We start from the raw sequence: 18,951 nt of genomic DNA on the forward strand, positions 1-18,951 counted from the left end.
TAGAGTTTTAACTACTCCTCTAAGATTAGAATTACTTGCAAATTTTCTGATGAAAAAGCTGATCAGGATAAGATGAAGAGCAGTGCTCTATTACTAGAAATTTTCCTCTAGGATGGCATCAGTTTATGATATTATTTAATACTCTTGGGCTAAAGACACACAACTAGCCACAAACTACTTAAATGTACTATAGTGCAGGCAACATATTCCATTTTGTCCATATGGATATTATGGCAAAAGCTTGTTGGAATCCATATACAATGTAACTACAACTGCATGCTAATCAGGCAGGGCACACTCCTACTGAACCCATAATGGTTTCTAGGGTTCCCCATTGCCCTTCCCAAATGTTCACAAACATCTATTTCATCATCTGCTTCAGAAATTTCCAGAGATAAATGTTGGGGTCAAGAACCTTTAACCATTTTTTAAAAAGGCAAGATATCTGTGCATCTCTAACCCATATGGACAAATGGCAATGTTTCTTAATGACTTTAGGTCTTTAATGTTAAATATAAATTTGTTAAGTTTCATGGGATATAATTCATCTAGGCCATGTACAGCTTTAAATGTACAAACTTTAAAATAGGTTACATGCTCTATTATTATTTTCATTTCTATTTTGGTCGCCAATTCTACTTTAATCATGTCTGTTCAATTCTTTTTGCTAGGCCATTTTCCTTGACAAAGAAAACAGAAAACAGCCTAGCAAATAATAGACCCATTCATTCACTGCTGAATGCATAAATGCTTTCACCATGTAATCAGTTAATACTACAGCATCTGTCCCAAACAATTACCTATATATATTTTTTCTTGTTAGTAACATGTGACATGTGTATGTGTTTTTCACCTAAGTCTTTTCCCTTAATATTTATCTACAACCTCAGCTCCTTCTGACTTGAAGCTTACTGGACCCTGTTCTTATTAGTTCTATTACTACTATTTTTGCATTGTTCAGTATGTGTCTCCTCTTTCAGTTTTTTAAATATGTTCACCTAGAATCTGATCGCAGTTAACTACGCCTGTTTCATTTGATGCTGACTCTTTTTCTTCCTCATTGGAAATGTGTGTTTAATTTGTTCATTCATTTACTCAAAGCACTGGTTGACCTTCTTGTAAATGCCCCCCACCCCCCCAAAAAAGACTATTAAGGTTTTGAAGGCAGAAATCTTATGTAATTCATTTTGACATCTCCTTTAGCATTTAATAGTGTCATTCACAAATAAACAATCAAATATTTACTGAATGAATCAATCCTGTTGCAAAACTTTCAGTGATACCTTCTGGTGAGAATTTTAAGTTAATCTGTTCTTACAGCATGTAAAACAGTTTTATCTCATTCTGTTATGCTCTTGTGAATTCCAGTACTCTCATCTATCTCTGCTTTCCTTTCTGTGTCAGCTGTTTTTCACAATATCCAGTTTTAACTTTATCTGAATTTTTTTTGTCAACGTCTTACTCTTCACTGGGTTGATGGTCTGCTGACAAATATATTCTTTCTACTATTTTTGAGTTGTATTCTGTCTGTGGTCAGAAGTCCACCATGTGACTAATCATATGTCATGGCACAGAAAATTTAAAAGCTTTGCCTTGGTACTAGCTACAAAGTTAGCTATTCATTCTATGTTTTTGTTTTTCTTCTAAAGAAACTTACAGATAGAAAAAAAGTTGAAAATATAATCTGGGCCTTAAGTTTTCTATTAAAAAGAATCTCAAAATTATTAGAGATACAGTACAGGCTTCTCTGGGTGTCATCATTTATTTTTATATAAATCAGAGTAGATACTAATCTATTACTTTAGTAAGCAACAGGATTTTAACCACAACCCAGATATGCTGTTCAGAAAGACATTACCCCATCTTTTTAGTTACGCTTCTCAATCTGCAAGGTGGAAAATTATGTGAGTCATTCTTGATTTGTTTCTTTCTCAACCCCTAATCCAATACCACATAATCATTTAAATAGTCACGAAATATGTGATCCTACCTCCTCAATATCTCATGAATCTATTACCCCTTTACCATCTCTATAGCAATGATCTTAGTTGAATGCCTCATCACCTTTTCTATCAGTGAAATCCCTCCCTAATTTGTCTTCCTGTTTCTAAGTTTGGCCCCTTCAATTAATTAATCCTCCACAGCACTATTTAAATGATTTTTCTCAATTGCAAATTTGCTCATGTCATCATCTGTTTATGTTTTGTAAACTGTTTCCTATCAAATGAGTGACAAATGTTTTGTTCTTGGAATGACTCACAGGACTCTGAATGAGCAGACTCCCTTTAAACTCTTCACTGTTATCACCAGCCATTATTCTTGCCTATCATATATTCCTAATCAATCATACTCAACTTCTTTGAGTACCACAAGTAAACTATATTGTTTTACTGCTCTGCCTTGAATGCTCTCTCTCTCTCTCACTGTCTGCTGGCAACTCCCCACATTCTTTAAATCTCATCTCTGATGTCATCTACTATAAGCCTTCCCTGGACCTCTCATAATTGATGAATCCCTTCTCTGAATCACATATAGAGTTCTTTTCAAAGCACTGATTTTATACTACAACTCCTATTTGTAAGTTTGCACCTCCAGTTGGATATCACACTTCCTATGGTAGGGGTTTTGGGTTTTTTTTTTTTTTTTGTATTTTGATCACTTAACAAAGTGCCTACCACAGGGAAGGCAATCAATAAATATTGGTTACTAAGTGAATTCATGCTGTATATGAGACAAACACTGGTCTTAAAACATGGCACACAGTTCAAAATAGGTTCTGCAGAAAGCATACATCCCAATACTTACAGCAGCAAAAACACTGAGCTCTTAATTATTCATGCTTATGGAGGAAGACAATTATAGATTTAAAAAAATCATGGACAATATAAAAATCCTTTGTATTTGGCATTCCATATGTGTTTATATACATGTCTGGCAGATTTACTTTCCTAATAATCTTTTGTTTAGGCTAATAATAAAATGAAACTGGGGGCTAATACACCAGCGATGGAGCTGATGTTGTAACGGGTATGCTAGGTAATAAGTCAGGTGATCTAGAACTAAGAATAATCCATGAAATGGGCATTCACATCTGGCTATGCATTCCTCTGGAAGGGAAGAGAGCTGGAAGGCAAGGGAGTGGATCAGACATGCTTCTTATCTCACACTATAAAGCCTGGAGGAGAGAGACAGCTGCCAGTAGCCTATGTTTGGTCAGTTTTCCTGGGAAATAGGCCCAGAGGATAGAAGAGATTGAAAGTCAAACAAAAAGTAAAGGGGGGTTATGAGGACTATGAGTCTAACTTGTATTTTGGGAAGTGCCTTTGATGGATGGAGCAGCATTGAATTGATTCCAACCCATTATCTGAAACTAGTAAGAAGAAAAGAGAGGAAGGTCGCAGAATGGGGGAGGAAAGACCAAAAGCAAAGGTCAGGTTACCTTTCTAACAAATGTAGAATGAGAAAAAGACACTTGGGGACTGTGTATTTTTAGGATAAATAAGACCGATTGTAAAGGGAACGCTCTAAAAATTTCTATACTTGAGTATTGTGACATGTTTAAGATTTCAATCTGAAAGTTTTTTCTTTTTTCTTTTTTCTTTTTCTTTTTTTTTTTTTGAGACAGTCTCATTCTGTTGCCCAGGCTGGAGTGCAGTGGTGCCATCTCGGCTCACTGAAACCTCCACCTCCTGGGTTCAAGCGATTCTCTTGCCTCAGCCTCCCGAGTAGCTTGGACTAAGGGCATGCACCACCAGGGCCGGCAAATTTTTTTTTGTATTTTCAGTAGAGACGGGGTTTCACCATGTTGGTCAGGCTGGTCTGAAACTCCTGACCTCAAATGATCCACGCACCTTGGCCTCCCAAAGTGCTGGGATTACAGGCATGAGCCACTGCACCCAGCCAATCTGAAAGTTTTCTATACACAAATCTAGTGTGCCTCTGAAGTCTTTCAAGTCAACCTTTTTTTGGCCCCGTACTATGTTGCTATCGACATACTATAATCCAGTTCTGAGAAAATCAGGACTGACAGACTTTAAAAATAACACTGAAAAGCGACAGACAGGTTTGAACCTGGCTTAACCACATAAAAGTCGAACAAACTCTCTGAGCTCTGGCTTCCTTCATGATAAATTGGGCAAATTCTTGCCTTGCCTTTTTCACAAAGTTATCATCAAGATGAAATAAGAAAAATCAAAAGTATTTCTAAAAGTGCTTGTGTGTTTGCACATGTAAAAGAGAAAAAGACTACTTCAGACCTTCTTTAAAAATTCAACCAGGTTCAGGGAACTAATGATGGCAGGATCTGGAGTAAGCTTCGCATTTCATGCCTCCGTTTTCTCACTTGTAAAGCTTACTCTTCCTGGCAGGCTCAGGGAAGTAAATACTGAAACCAGTAAAGCATTTGGTACTGAATAGTTAAGAAAATTGGGAAGAGGCCTCAGGGGGTTTTGGATAATATGAAAACTCTATTTCTGAATCCTTCCTAAAACCAGACCTCCATATACCAAACAATAAAACTTTCACTGCAGAGACTATAGGATCCAAAATGTCTCTGTCTCTTCTTTCCTTGTCCCCATGTGAACAGCAAGCCTGGCTCATTCTCAGTCCCCAGGTAGTTATCCTGACCCTGCCTTTCTCAGCAGCAAGGGCAAGGGCAGAGAGGTGGGGCGGGGAAGGGGGAAGGTAATTAAAATGGCCACCCATTCAGAAGAAAATTGAGTCCGTGGAGGGGAAAGGGCAGGGAGAGGGAGCAAAACCCTTAGTGCTGAAGCATCAGGAAAAAAGGCAAGACCCGAAAGAGGGAAGAAGGCAGTAATTTAGCGGTCGTCTTGACAACCAGAGTCCCTATTGTTCACGGGGGCTTTACCTCACAGGGAGATCTCCCTGTTCTGCTCTGCACATAGAACCCCCACCACAGGAAAGGAGGATGGGTAGGGAAAGGCTACAGGAGGCAGAAGTGATAAGTAATTATGTGCTCGCAGAAGGGGCTGTCCTCCAAATTTCTACAGATATTACAGATAACAGATTTAGAGTGCGCTCAGCCATGATTTGGAAGAAAATTATTAGGGATTTATTTAAATCAGCGGACATGGTAGGACTTCAAATTATGCTGTGAAAATGACTAGAGGAGGCTGGAAAAGACCAGCCTTGAGGAGAATAAAGAATACATATATGAGAAGCAGATGCCCAAGATAAACAAAGAGAAAAAACACTGAGAGGGGTGTAGAGGAGAAGGAAAAGTGACTATCATTAACACCATCACTTTGGTGTAGAAGAGCTACCCAAAAGTATTTCCAGTTTCCTGTCTACAGGCTGAATTGTAAAACCTTTCCAAGTAGAAGGCCATCTATCCCGATATGAAGGATGTAGGGACACCGAATGGCAACTCCAGAATCTCCACAGAATAGGAACTTTGGGAGCACTGACTACAGGTAGAAAACACAGAGGAGTAATAAATAAAACTGGAAAACAACAAAAAGGAAACCTGGGGGAGACAGGAGGCAGGTGTTGAGGAACTTATCTTGATGCTGCATTTGCATACCAGCCTCCCTCCCAGGAAGGCTGAATTTTCCCCGCGATATCTTTCGGGGCCAGCATTATACTAGAGTTAAAGTATATTTCCCACCAATTTACCCAACTCTCTCCCTGCTCCAGTACCAAGTAGCTCTACTTCTCCAAAGGGCACTTGGAGAAGCCTACAAGGACAGAGGTAAAGATCAAAAGTAAGCATTAACATACGGTTGCTTCTCCAAAACCAAGTTAATGGGAGAGAGCCAAACGGTCTCCATCCATGGCTGAAAGCAATAGGGAATGTCCTTGATTATGTAACAGGTTGATAAGATTCCTAACATCGGGGCTATTCAGCACTGACAATCTCCATCTTAGTGAATACGTAATGTATAAGATTTTAGGGTCACAGGAGACCCTGAATATAGGTCCAAGTAGTTTATAGAGAATACTGACAAAATTCTTGCAATTCAGATGTCTAGCTGGTCTCATCACCACAGACTCTGTTCTGCTCACTCTGTTCTGAATGAATCAGCTCCAGCACTGAATTTTTAACGGGTGGGATCCACTCAAAGGGGCAACTTCTGGTCATCCACACCACTCAGAGAAGCAAGCATATGCTGAAGATGCATTAGAGCAGAAGGAAGAAGGGTGAAAGATGAAAGAACAAGGCTTATCTAAAAGTCACTGGCACTAAGGAGTAGGCAGATAAGTGGCCTCTAAACCGTGGAGCAAGTCAGGGAATGGCTTCCATAGTGCTGTATCAACACCAGGGCAGGGGACTTATAACTGCAAAACAAACAGGTCTTCCTCAAAGGACAGCGAATGGTATTGTTTAACCTGCAGCGCCACCTGGTGCCCAGAGGGAGAATTCCTGTGCCCACGCCATGCAGCAGGAGTTTGGTAGGCTTTTGGTCACCTATTTGAAACAACAAAAGCAACACACATTCAGAAAGAAGCTGGCTAAAAATATTCCAGATTGCTTTTTATTTGAAAGTAGAATGCCCCTTCTCCCGTTTTAAAAATGTCTTAGTGTCTAGAATATTATTTAGCCTAAAGCAGTTTAAATGACACCTATCTCACAAGATCTAGCTATTATACCTTCTTCTATAAAGGCTCCCTAACATTTACCTCTAAATTATCTCTTATCCCCCTAAAAAACTTCATGCACTAGCCTATGATTCCCATATCGACAGTAACAGGCAAAGGAAGTTAAGTGGTTTGTTCTAAGTCACATAGCCTCAAAGCAAGATCTGAATTCAGATCTGACTTCAAAGTCCATGTTCTTGCTTTCCATGTGGAAGGAAAGAGGTGGAGAAAGTACAACAGCAGGAGATGCTTCCATAGAGGGCAGGCTCGGTGGGGCTTCATACTGGGAGGCCCAGGTTGGGGAGGGGCGCTGCACTCTTTGGAAAGGAGAGAGCCATTAGAATGGGAGATGGCCTGAAGGGCGCCCAAACCTCTGCTTAGGCCATACCATGGCTCTGGGAGTCAGAATTCCCCAATTAACTGAAGATCTGGGTATGCCCTGTGTGGAGGGAATGAAAGATTCAGTTTCCATTTTGCTTCCGTCCCCCAGCACTATTGAGGAACCCCTAAGATTCTTAATAGTGATAAGCAGAGGGACTGCCTCCAGTAGAATGACGTGTGATCTTCTGTGTTCATTTATTTGACACAAATTTATTAGGTGTCTTCTATGTATGGGGCTGGGTGTTGAAGACATAATGGTAAATAAGACACAGTCCCTGCCCTCAGGATGCTGACATACATTCTAAAGCTGTCATCAAAATGTCAAAATCTTAGGTTTCTGTTTGCAGTCACAGATGGGCAAGAGACACCAAGACCCTGACTTGGAAAAAAAGGCTCTGAGGTTTAAATACCTCATGATATTCTGTTTTTTTGTTAACTTTTACAATGAGCAATTCTGTACCTCTGTTTGAGTAAATGAGACTTCAGGAGCGCACACACAGAAATGCAAATGCAATGCACAGGCACACGGCTGTCAGCTGCCATCTGCCTGCTACAGTCTCAAAGATCTATTCCAGTAGAGACTGTTACTATGTGACAGGAAAGGCATGATGTCTTCATCCTAAGATGGGTGTAGAATAAGTGACACCCAAGAAATATGACAGGCAGACCACTCATATGACAGGGGAAACTGCTAGGGCCCATCCTGGCCCAGTCTATAGCAGTCAAGAGCTTCCTTTTGGCATGGCCTAACGGAAGAGGCCTGGGACAAGCAGCATTCCTTCCCAAGGAGCCACAGTACAATCTAAGCAAAGCCATCAATGAGAAAAATTAATTTCAGCACCTCTAAAAACAGCCCAAGCCAATGACTGGAGAGCCAGAAAATAACCGAGAATTCTGAAGACTGAGCTTGAGTTAATTTTGTATTTGGGGGTCTTGCAAAAGTATGCGTATTTCTAGAAAAGCTGTGCATAGGAAGAGATCAGGTATAAGACATAGCCAGGCCTCAGAGCTGAACTGGAAGAAAAAATTACACAGCAAAGGAAAAAACTGTAATCTATGCTTCCTGAGAAACTCTGAGTCTTAACGTTGATAATCTTTTCCTGATTGTGAATAGGATGTAAATAGAGATAGCTAAGAGACAATCTCTGGCTCAGAAGTGCTTTAAAAATAAAATCAGAATATGCAGACAAAAATAATTCCTATGCTACCATCAGATACATGTGTCCCTGAGAGTAGCCGCATGGAAAGCAAGAGAGGCTAGATGGGAATACGGCAAGGGAACTTTCAGGTGAACCCAATTCTAGTGGCCACTGCTTTGCGGGAAAGCTTGCATGGAGGGGAGGCAGGGCAGAGCAGTGGGAAACACATGAGCTCTGAGGCCAGGATGACTTAAGTGGAATCTTAAGGTGTGGTGGTTACGACTTTTATGATTTTGGGAACGTTATTTTATCTGAATGTAATTTTCTTCACTTATGAAATGTAGAACTATATGTCTATCTCATTGAATTGAACATTAATATAAACAGTACATAGCTGCTTTCCTGGTATTAATATTGTAATAAACGTCAGTTCCTTTCCCATTGCAATTACTCGTGCCCTTTTGGTGGCAGACCTGGAGGTTCTCTTAAGAAATAACCAATGTCACAAAGAACTGTTATCCACCTGCTAGTTAGACATATCCACCAAGAAAGAGGCCCTTGAAGTAGAGTTCCACTCAGAAAGCACCTTGATTCTAGAGCATTCTAAGAGAATAGTGGAAGCAAGAGGGTTCATGGTCAACCTTTCCCAACTGTCCTTAGGGGAGATGGACATTGCGCCTTGCAGCACAGCACTCTGCAGTGCTCCCAGACTCTGCCACAACTCTGCTGACCTTTCCTAGGAGACGGTTTATAGAGAGACATCTTCTCTAAGAAAGTGATTCCAAGGTCTGGTGTAAGGTCCAGAGCTTGCTATCAAGTTTCTCCTGGGTCCCCTGCTTGCTGGACTCCTTAAACCTGCACATCCTTTCTTTTTTTCTTCCTCTCTGTATACTTCCTAACTTTACACACTTTACACTCCCCTCTGCCAGAACCTTCCCCCCTCCTTTCTGCCAAGCCATTCCATTCCCACATGCCCCCAACACTCACACACACACACACACTATCTTACACACACACACACACACACACACACACACACACACACACTCTCTCTCTCCCTCTTTAACTGAGAAATCCTGACGCAGATGCCAGGAATGTGTCTGCTGCCCTTTTGACACAGGTCTGATGCCATCGTCGGGGCCATGGGGAGGGCAGCGCTGCGGACATGGCATTCACGTATTCTGCTGCTGGCGTGGTTCCTATTTTTATCGTGGCATTGCTCTGGGTGTCCAGGCAGGGCGCCAGTCCAGCTTCTTCTCATTCCCTCACTTATCGGGGCTCCATACCAATCCTACCCCTTACCCTGGCTGGATCTTCCTGCCCCAAACCCCCTACCATCAATGGAGCACAGTGTATCTCTCCTCTTTCCCTCCAATCCAGTCTAACTCTGAGTACTTGCCCAGTTTGCTAAATCTGATTCTGATGTTTGCAGAGATATTTTCAAGTTTCTTCTGTTTTCGGGCATGAGCAGAGTTTGCACAAGCCGGATTTGCTCCTTGGCTCAGACTGCTACCCGCTCTCCCCTTCCCCTCCCTTTGTCTCTCATTCCAAATAAGGAGTGCTTCTTGTTACATAATTGGATGTTCCCAGCACAGAAGCTGACACATGAGGTTAGGTGCACATGCATGCAAGACTTCCCTTTGACTTAACAATGCCTTTTTTGGGCATCTAACTTCTCTTCAGCTCCCCTCCCACTTCTCTCCACATCATCAACAATCAAGGGAGATTTATAAGCCTGGCTCAGATCAGAGCTCTTCCAACTTTGGCTTAGAAGGAGGGGTTATGAGGTCGAACTTATTCTGTTTTTTTTTTTTTTTTTTCCCTTTGCAGGATAGAGTGTGTGCTTATAATTTGACAGAAGTCTAGGGCGTCCAAGGCAGTAATGTACATAGGTCTTTTAAAGTTGCGAGATGGGTACACAAAGTTGGAAGCAGAGGAATAAACTTGCCTGCTTGGGGATAATAATACTGGAGGTTGGAAAATGAGGATATTTTAAGGAGGAGATGCACTCAAATCTGGTGACTATAGCATCCCTGATGGTCAAACTGCAGTGTGTTCTAAATAACTAGAGAAGTGGCAGTACCACGTGTGGCACCAACACCAACTATCCTGCTCTTTTAAGCACGGAACTTAAAGGAAGAGAACCCAAGTACCCTGCGAAAGCATATGGCTCAGCTACCCGTGGTTTCAGGGAAGGCAAACAATGTAGTCTCCTAGGCAGCAGTCATGGGGATGGGAGACAACAGGACCTCATATCATGCCTCTTGTGGGAGATGCAGAGGGTACAGTGGAGAGGTGCTGCAGCTCTGGAGGTGTCAAGTTTCTAGCACATTGGCTTACCAAAGCAAATAAGGCTGAACTATGTAGCAATGCATACACCACTTTTAAAAATTAAAACCTGCAATTGTCCCAGGGACAGTAACATAGGCTGCCTTTAGACTGCAGCAGTGCCCTTAGGTTAGCTGCAAGTGTGTAGATATGGAGATGCAGTTTGGATTCTACGAACTGCCTGATAATCTCCAGTACTTAGAGACAAAGATTTTTGGGTTGGCTTTTATCTTGCTGAATTGCAGGGCAAAGATCTGATCCTGAAATTTAGACAATCATCACAGCTATAAATCAGAAAAACCTGGGTTCAAATTCTGCTTGTGATATTTATTAACCCTGTGATTTTGACTAGATAACCCACATTCTTTTTTTTTTTTTTTTTTTTTTTGAGATGGAGTCTCGCTCTGTCACCCAGGCTGGAGTGCAGTGGTGCAATCTCCGCTCACTGCAAGCTCCGCCTCCCGGATAACCCACATTCTTTATAAATCTTAGTTTCCTTGTCTTTAAAATGATGGTCATGATACCACTTTCGCAGGACTTTTGGAGGAATTAAATGGTATTAGGTTGGTGCAAAAGTAACTGCGGCTTTTGAACAGCATGTGCATGTAGTGTTCAGTACAGTATTTGCACTAAGTAAACTCTCGATAAACATTTGCTGGACAGCAAATATGCTGATGCTGATGAGATTATCCACGTTTACACTCTGAATGCTAAAATGAGTTAGCTCCACGTCTGTAATGCACAGGGTGCTTGCAGGTATGAGACCATGGGCCCCCAGTGCCAGATCTTTGGAAGCTCTGGTGGAAGAACCGGTTCTTTCTTTAGATATCATGACTTCTAGCTTCCTATCTTAAGGAGGCTTCAGGAAAACTGTGAAACCAGCTATAAGGTACTGCAGAAGAGGGCCAAAAATGTCATTAAAAAGATGGGAAAAATGATTTGTAGGGATACATGAATGGCCTCAAACAGAGAAATATGAGATTCTTCATCTAATTCTAATCTGTGGAAGCTTGGGTGAGGAGACTGCTAACAAGATGTGGTCCTATTTTCATTGCTGCTAATACAAAACCAAATGGGCTAAGGATAAAGTTGGATTCTTAGATATAAGAACTTGTTGACAGGAAGGGATATGAGATAACTGAACATGTATAAAACATCTTCACCTGGAAATATGTACAATGAACCAAAGGTAACAGGCCATAGTTACAACAAGTTTTTCAAAAGTAACTAGCTGCAAAATTCTGTTCTTGCACAATATTCACAGTGGCTTCATTCAAATTCACCAAATATATTCAAAGTTTTCCCACTTTTCCCATCACAATAATGATGCTTTTCCATAAAATAGAATAAGACAAAACAAAAAAACAACAAGTCAGAATGTGAAAAGAGGAGAAAGTCAAGGGAAATTCAGCTGTAAGCCCTCTCCCTCATTTCCTTTATGGCATGAGCTACATTTGGGTTTTGCTAGTCTTCATTCACCAGACTTTACCCAGCTAACTGGAGTTGTGGTTGTAGTTGGGGAGTGTCAGGGATAGGAATGGAAAGGTGAGGAACCTGCCTGGGCAACATGGTGAGACCCCATCTCAACCAAAGAATTAAAAAAATTAGCCAAGCATGGTGGTGTGTGCCTGTAGCCCTAGCTACTTGGGAGGCTGAGGTGGGAGGATGGCTTGAGCCCAGGAGGTTACAGAGAACTACGATCGCAGTGCCACTGCACTCCAGCCTGGGCGACAGAATGAAATCCCATCTCACTGATATTTCATATATTGACATTTTACCCTCAATATAGGAAAAATGAAAAAGAAAGAAGTCTCACAGCCTCCGCTCTGAACTCTAAAATGAGCCCTGTCTTTCCCATGTTTGCCATGCACCTGGAACTTGCTTCCCTCGTATTTAACTTTCCTGCCTTAGATCTCCCAGGGCCCTGGCTACATGAAATAGTTCTTCTGTGATCATTCTCTAACTCCCAGAATATAGGCGTTTCTCCTTTATCTGGACTAGCCCAAACCCTTGAATATTCTGAGTTATTCAAACTTCAGGTAAACTTTTTCCTACCCCTTTTATATAAGGATCTCAATCTTTTTTGAATTTCTCCTAACTCATCTATACTTTTATCCTCATACTGAATAATTTCTTGTGTTTTGAAACCAATCTGTCATGTAAATGACCTCAAGGAGAAGGGCTCATTAATGGTCACATACTAGCTAGTTTTGGGATCTTCTCATTTTGTTTTTTTAAACCACTTAGAAGATTAGCAAAGGGAAGTCCAAAAAAAGAAGAAGAGAAATGAAGGCCTAATCAGTGACATCCAGAGGTCACAGAATAAAACTAAAGAGACTATACTTTCAAGCGTAAAGGTACTGGGAAGGGAAATGTTTATTTCTTTATTAAATATTTAATGAGTACCTACTATGTCCAGGCCCTGTTTAAGCTGCTGGGGAGACAAAGCTAGTTCCGGTCCTTAAAGAATAATAGTCTACACAGGGTTTCTCAAGCTTGATAATACTGATATTTTGGGCAGGATAATTCATGTTGTTTGGCACGGTGGACTGTCCTGTGTAGCTGCAGGATGTTTAGCAGCATCCTTGGCCTACACCCACTAGATGCCAGTAGGCATCCCACATCTCCTACCCAGTTGTGACAACAAAAAATATCTCCAGATAATGGCAAATGTCCCCTGGGGGACCAAAGTATCCCCTAGTTGACAACCACTAGTGTAGGAAAAGCAGATCATTTATATAAACACACTGTGATAAGTATTATTATCAAAACTTCGCAAGTTAGAGAAGACGACTCCTTAATTCTGGGGGAAAGAGAGCAGATGCTACAGAAGGTTTCACAGAATAAATGGCATTTTATGCTTAATATATGAAAAATGTTTTGCAGTAGGCCACGCAGACAAGAAGAGGGAAAGTTAGGAACACAGCAAAGGAACAGGGAAATAACAGGTAGAGAAAGACCATTCAAAGGCAGATACAGGAAGATGAGCAAAGGCCTGGGGGTAAATGACCACAGAATATTCAGGCAATGATGGACGTTTACACGGTGGAAAATGAAAAATAAGACTGAAACCAGATCATGCCAAGTAAGAAAGGAGGTGGAATTTTAATAGAAAGAAATAAATGCACATTTTAAACAGAGTGGAGCCCCTTTTCAAACAAAGCCTTACCTAGAGCCCCACTATATTAAACTGATCAAAGTGGAACTTCTTTGCTTGGGTCATGGTCCACTCAGTTTTCCCTGAGCTTCTAAGTTGGCTTCAGAAGCACTTCTGCAGAACCCTAGAACTCTAGGACACATATTGGAAAAACCACTTTTGTAGGTAATAGGATACTGCTGAAAGATTTTAAGTGCAGAATATATGTTCAGATTTGTTTTTCAGAAAAAGGCACTCTAGTGGCAGGGCTGAATACTGAGTAGGAACAAGGGGAAAAGCTTAAAGGGACAAAGACCAGTCAGCATTTTATATGTAGGTTTCACTTGGAGATCAGTCTTAAGGCCACAAGATACATGAAAAAAGCACACTGGCTTTGAAGTTGTACAAATCTGTTTTAAAATTCTAAGTGTGCTACTAATGATGACCTTGGGCATGTTAGTTGACTTTGCCAAGCTCTATTTTCTCATTCTGTAAAATGGGGCTACCTACCTCACTTGACCACTATAAAAAAAATACATGTAAATGGAGATTGGGCGCTGGCATAGAGAAGCGCTTAGCAAATATAGATGTGCATCATCTTCTTTCACTTGTCCTCTTTATGATTCAATTTTATTAAACCTCCTTGATCCTATGTAACCTAGAAAAGGGAGATTTAATTGCTTGCTGTTAATAACTTTTCGACTTGGTAAAGAATAGATACATAATTCTTTTTTATAAGGAAGTATTTTTTGAGTGACCTGTTAGCATGAGCTTCATGCTAACAGAAGGTCAGCATTTGGCTTCCTCTTACTTTGGGATGTGCCAAGATGTCTCATAAGAGGGAGTTCAAAACAAGAGTAGCCAAAACCCAAGCACTACGTGTGTCTGCCTGGCTCAGAGAGTGTTTCTGGCCTACTTCAGGTTAGCAAAGCTTACATCAGTTCCATAGTTAGAATGTCAGCAGCTAAAAACCACCTGTGTACAAATCTTTCAGGAGATCAAATGGTGTGAGGATTACAAAGACTGGATTAGAAAAGCCAACTTGCAAATCCAAATTTCCCTCTATTCTTTACCATCCTGTGTCAGTAAGTACTTCAGCTGTGAATATTTATGCCCCTCTCAGAGAAAACAATCTTTATTTCAAGAGCACTGATCTGTTTTCTCCTTTTCTTTCCCACTTTATCATCACAGTGATGACATAATGTCAGTTGAGACAAATGTCCACCATAACCAAGTGAGAGGTGCAGGGCTGGAGGATATAACTGGGTGGAAAATTGAGAGGAGGACAAGTTCAGCTAAGTATTTTAGGATCACACACAGTGTCTGCAACTCAGTACATTATGCCAGAAGTCTTACAGAACCAGATACTTTCAAATTGTAGACAACAAGGTAGTTAATAAAAGCTTTCTGATACTCTCAAGGCATTTTTCATCCCTGTAACCCCTGTAACACAGAATCTATCTTCTCTTACGGCTGCAGATTCCCTGGAGACTATTCAGCATTGCATCCCCCTTCTCCGCAATTTGAGATTCTGATGTGAGGGAGAATTCAGCAGTCTTACCTTTGAACTAGGGTCCCAAAGATAAGACGAAGAAACTTCTGCATGTTTTCGGTACACAGCCATTTCCACTGTTCTGTTAGTAGCAAGAGGAGCAGATCCAGGGCTGTGTCAGCTAACTCTGTCTCTGTTCCTGAGGGATAAAATGGCATCAAGAGTAACTCAGAAAAGACCCATACTTGAGGAACATCTTTCAAGGTACTGGGTGGCACCTGTGTCTCTCTACCTCCTGCCAATCATCTGGTATTTTTGCAATCCCTCTACACTCAAATCAAAAGATGTTTAACTCATATCTAGAAGGTTCAGTGACAGGCTCAGCATTTCTTTACAATTTTTATTAATGTTCCTGATATTGTAACCTAATAAATGTTTCTATGTTTTTAAAAGATATATCTATATATCTTCTAATTATATATATGTATATATGTATATATATGTATATATATATATGTGTGTGTATATATATATATATACACACACACACACACACATGCACTTATTTTGCCTACTTAGTTTCTATTTCTTCTGTATTTCCCCAGGATGCTGAATACTTTCTGTTCCAAATAAAATCACAACTAGTGACTAAGTGTAACTGGCAAGGCCTCCTCTCTTTCCAACCTTGCATTCCACTCGCCCCCACAAAGCATTATGGAAACACCGTGGCAGAAGTAGGGAAAGAGTTGGCATTCACTTTCCTGAAAAACCTCCATTACACAGAGCTGTGGGGTTAGGATTCAGGAGGGTTCAGTCTGATTTTGCGATAACATGTGGTTCTAGGAAGAACACCACACCTCTGGTAAAATGCCATAACAATTACTACATTCTTCCCTGTTTCAAAGACCGTAAGGGCCACAAATGAGCTTATACCCATGCTAAACTAAGGTTTCCTGAACAAATGTATTTTGTGGAAGGAAGCATGTGTTGTTTAAACCTGTCCTGGGGTTCCAATGTCACTTCTGATTTGCCTCCAAGTATATGATGTTAAAGAATGGATCTGAGATACCTGGTGCCACTGCTGTGATTAATATTATAAGTAATATCAACAATGACTTTGTTAGGGTAGGACAAATGGATATTCTGTGGGTCACATTGCCCAAGCTCTCCTTGAACATGAATGACTTCTGATTTGGACAGATCTACTAGAACTGAATCATACTTCCCTCTTAACCCCATATAATACATATTTTCTTTTCTGTTTGTATTGCAAGGATTGGGAGCTGATATGTTGTTTGACTTCTAATCATCTTCTCAAAGATGGGATATTGCATTCCTTGGGAGACAGTGTCATCCTGAGCCTTAGTCCTCAATTGTATGATTCCCTCAGGTTCAGCATCTGCTTGGAGCTGCCACCATGTGGTAACAATTAGTTACAGCAGTGAAAAATAAGAAAGCAAACAAGGTACCACCAAGCCAGTCCTCTTAAAGAAAATGGTAGATTTTTTTTAATAATCATATGAGCATTTTGAGTCTCTCAGAGATAGAAGAAGGGTTTCAGGCCTAAACCATCCCTCTAGAGATACGATGTTCAACATGTACAGGCTGGACTTTGCCTAGAATGATATTCTTACCACATTGCCCCTGCCCCCTGCCATCTTTACAGTCTCTTAGAGTTCTCTGATGCTTTCACTGTCATATCACTTCATTTAGTTAACTGTGAGATATGTGTGAAGGGATGGGGCTGTCAACCTCATTTTTCACAGACTTAAATTGAGGCCCTCAGAAGAGATGTCAGGTGATTTGTTCATGGGCACCTCAGGAAGAATAGTGAAATCAGCTTTTTCCCCAGTTTTGAATCCAAGATTTTGTGATCTTTTATTCTGAACAGAGGGCTTTATCTTTATGGAACTGATATACTTATTTTAAGTTCTTGTTCAGTAAACATACTGATTAATATCTAGGGCTTTGAATTTTTCTTCTATGGAGTACACATCTGCTCTTCTTCTCCTGGAAGGCAAAATTGCTCTGCCTCCAATGCATATAAGGAGGAAGTAGAGCTTTTACCTCTTCTCCCTCCCTACTTTATGTTGGGTAACTAGGTGGTATCATCTGCCATGGCAGTAAATAAAGATAAAAATAATAGATCTGGGGAAAAAAGACAATTTCCATCTTGAACACGTTACATTTCAGTTGCCCTATGGTATATCCAAGTGAAGATACACAATATTCAATATTTAAGGCATCACCATACATGTGTTAGAGCTGAAGCCAACAGTACAGCTGGGGTCACCCTGGAAGAGTGCGTAGAATAAGAACAGCGAGCCAAAAATCAAGCTCTGGCAGGTGGATCATGGAGCCAACAGAGTGGACTAAGAAGCCACAAGAAAGGCATGAAGGAAACCAGGAAACTGAGACACTAAGGGAAGAAAGTTTCTAAAGAATTGCAAGAGTCTGATATGCCAAAGCATGCCAAAAATAAGTTCAATGAGCTATCAATATTAACAGCATGATCTTGTCCTGCTGGATTAGAACTCCCTGTGTTTGTGCCCTGTTCTGCTGCTTGATTCCGCTGTGGCAACTATGTCCTACTCATCTCTGTGCCCCAACACAGCACCTCCAACACTGGAGTTCAACACATGGCATGCTCAGCTGAATGGAACAGAAATCAAAGTTACAAACTCATATTATCCCAAGTCCCAAGTGGATGCCACCCTGGCGCCACTCACCTGGATCGCTGTTGCTGGGGACTTGGGCTGGCACAGCTGCATCTGACACGCAACTGTCCACACGTCCTTTGGGAGGTTGTTCAGGATCTTTTTCTGGGGCTTTTGTTGGCTGCATTTCCAGTAACTTTGTCTGTTTTTCAATAAAAGATTCCATCCCAGACATGGATAGAGTCTCAGACTCCTAAGAAATAGCCAGTGGCATATCACATACGGAATGCTGACAGTGGGGGAGCAAATGCAGCACTCTAGGTTTCCCTGCCTCTCCCCTGCAGAAGTACCTTGGGTATAAAACCCAACTGATGCCATGACTACTTTAGGAAAGATTTTATTTTTTACCCAAGTTGCAAGTAAAACAGGCCTGCCCTGGGATTATCATTTCTGCACACATTTTTGGTCATCCATTTTTTTTTCAGGAACTAGCTTTCTTTCTTATCTTGTCATCCATTATCCGAAACCCACCATGGTTGAGAAGCCAACCTGCCAACCCAGAACTGGTAGGAATTCCAAACCACTTAGAGAAAATACTTTTAGCATAAAAGTTGGAGATCCAAACGTTGATTAAGTCATTTAGCAGGACATTTCTGACTTTAGAGAATATCTCAACTGCCTGTAACTGCAGGACCAACATCTCAGATATTTTTGCCTCACATTCTCTGGGTTTTGGTTCTTACCACATTGCCTTCCTGGAGACAATAAAGAATCTTGTCTTGTGCTTCAGTCACACTTAGTGTTGGAGAAATTTTACTGGATGAAAACCTCAGCCTGGACCTGGTACAGAAACGAAGAGCAGAAACAGGACGTAATTTATGGCCTTGAGCCCCACACTAAGGGCTGGCAAGTATTGATAATAAATCACAACAAGTATATCCATACTTATTCTGGGGAGCTTACTGTGGTCAGAGCTGCCAGGAAAGACTCTGCCCTGCAATCCCCCAAACAATGTATATTCTGGCAATTCTTAATAAATAATGTAACCCATACACTAAGCTATGTCTGCAGTGTGCTTGTGAAATGGCTTCTGCTAAGTAAAACTGGCATCAGTATGAATTATGGTTATATTCCTGCAGGATAGATTAGCTAACATATACTAGGCACTCACTAAAAATTTGCTGAAGATTAAACAGACAGGTGGCATAGAGCAAGTTTTTA

The 18,951-nt window shown here is 40.9% G+C and overlaps 1 protein-coding gene across 18 annotated transcripts in view; it reads right to left on the minus strand.

Annotated features, from left to right (window-relative positions):
- The window catches only part of SNX19 (sorting nexin 19), a 72,866-nt gene that overhangs the window by 44,475 nt on the left and 9,440 nt on the right, over positions 1 to 18,951 (minus strand). For 16 of the 18 annotated variants that reach the window (XR_009215475.1, XR_009215467.1, XR_009215470.1 and 13 more), the window contains 3 exons: positions 18,474 to 18,570; positions 17,803 to 17,983; positions 15,143 to 15,272 (listed from right to left, as the gene is read on the minus strand). Coding sequence is in view for 5 of the 18 variants with exons in the window: in XM_058446201.1 (XP_058302184.1) it covers positions 15,143 to 15,272; positions 17,803 to 17,983; positions 18,474 to 18,570 (408 nt within the window). In the remaining 13 variants the exon portion in view is untranslated. Of the gene's footprint in view, positions 1 to 13,188; positions 14,240 to 15,142; positions 15,273 to 17,802; positions 17,984 to 18,473; positions 18,571 to 18,951 lie in introns of those variants that run through there. The other 2 variants (XM_032167908.2, XM_032167909.2) reach the window with 2 other exon arrangements.

This window comes from Hylobates moloch, unplaced genomic scaffold (assembly GCF_009828535.3).
Source record: "Hylobates moloch isolate HMO894 unplaced genomic scaffold, HMol_V3 SCAFFOLD_11, whole genome shotgun sequence".
Lineage (NCBI taxonomy): Eukaryota > Metazoa > Chordata > Mammalia > Primates > Hylobatidae > Hylobates > Hylobates moloch.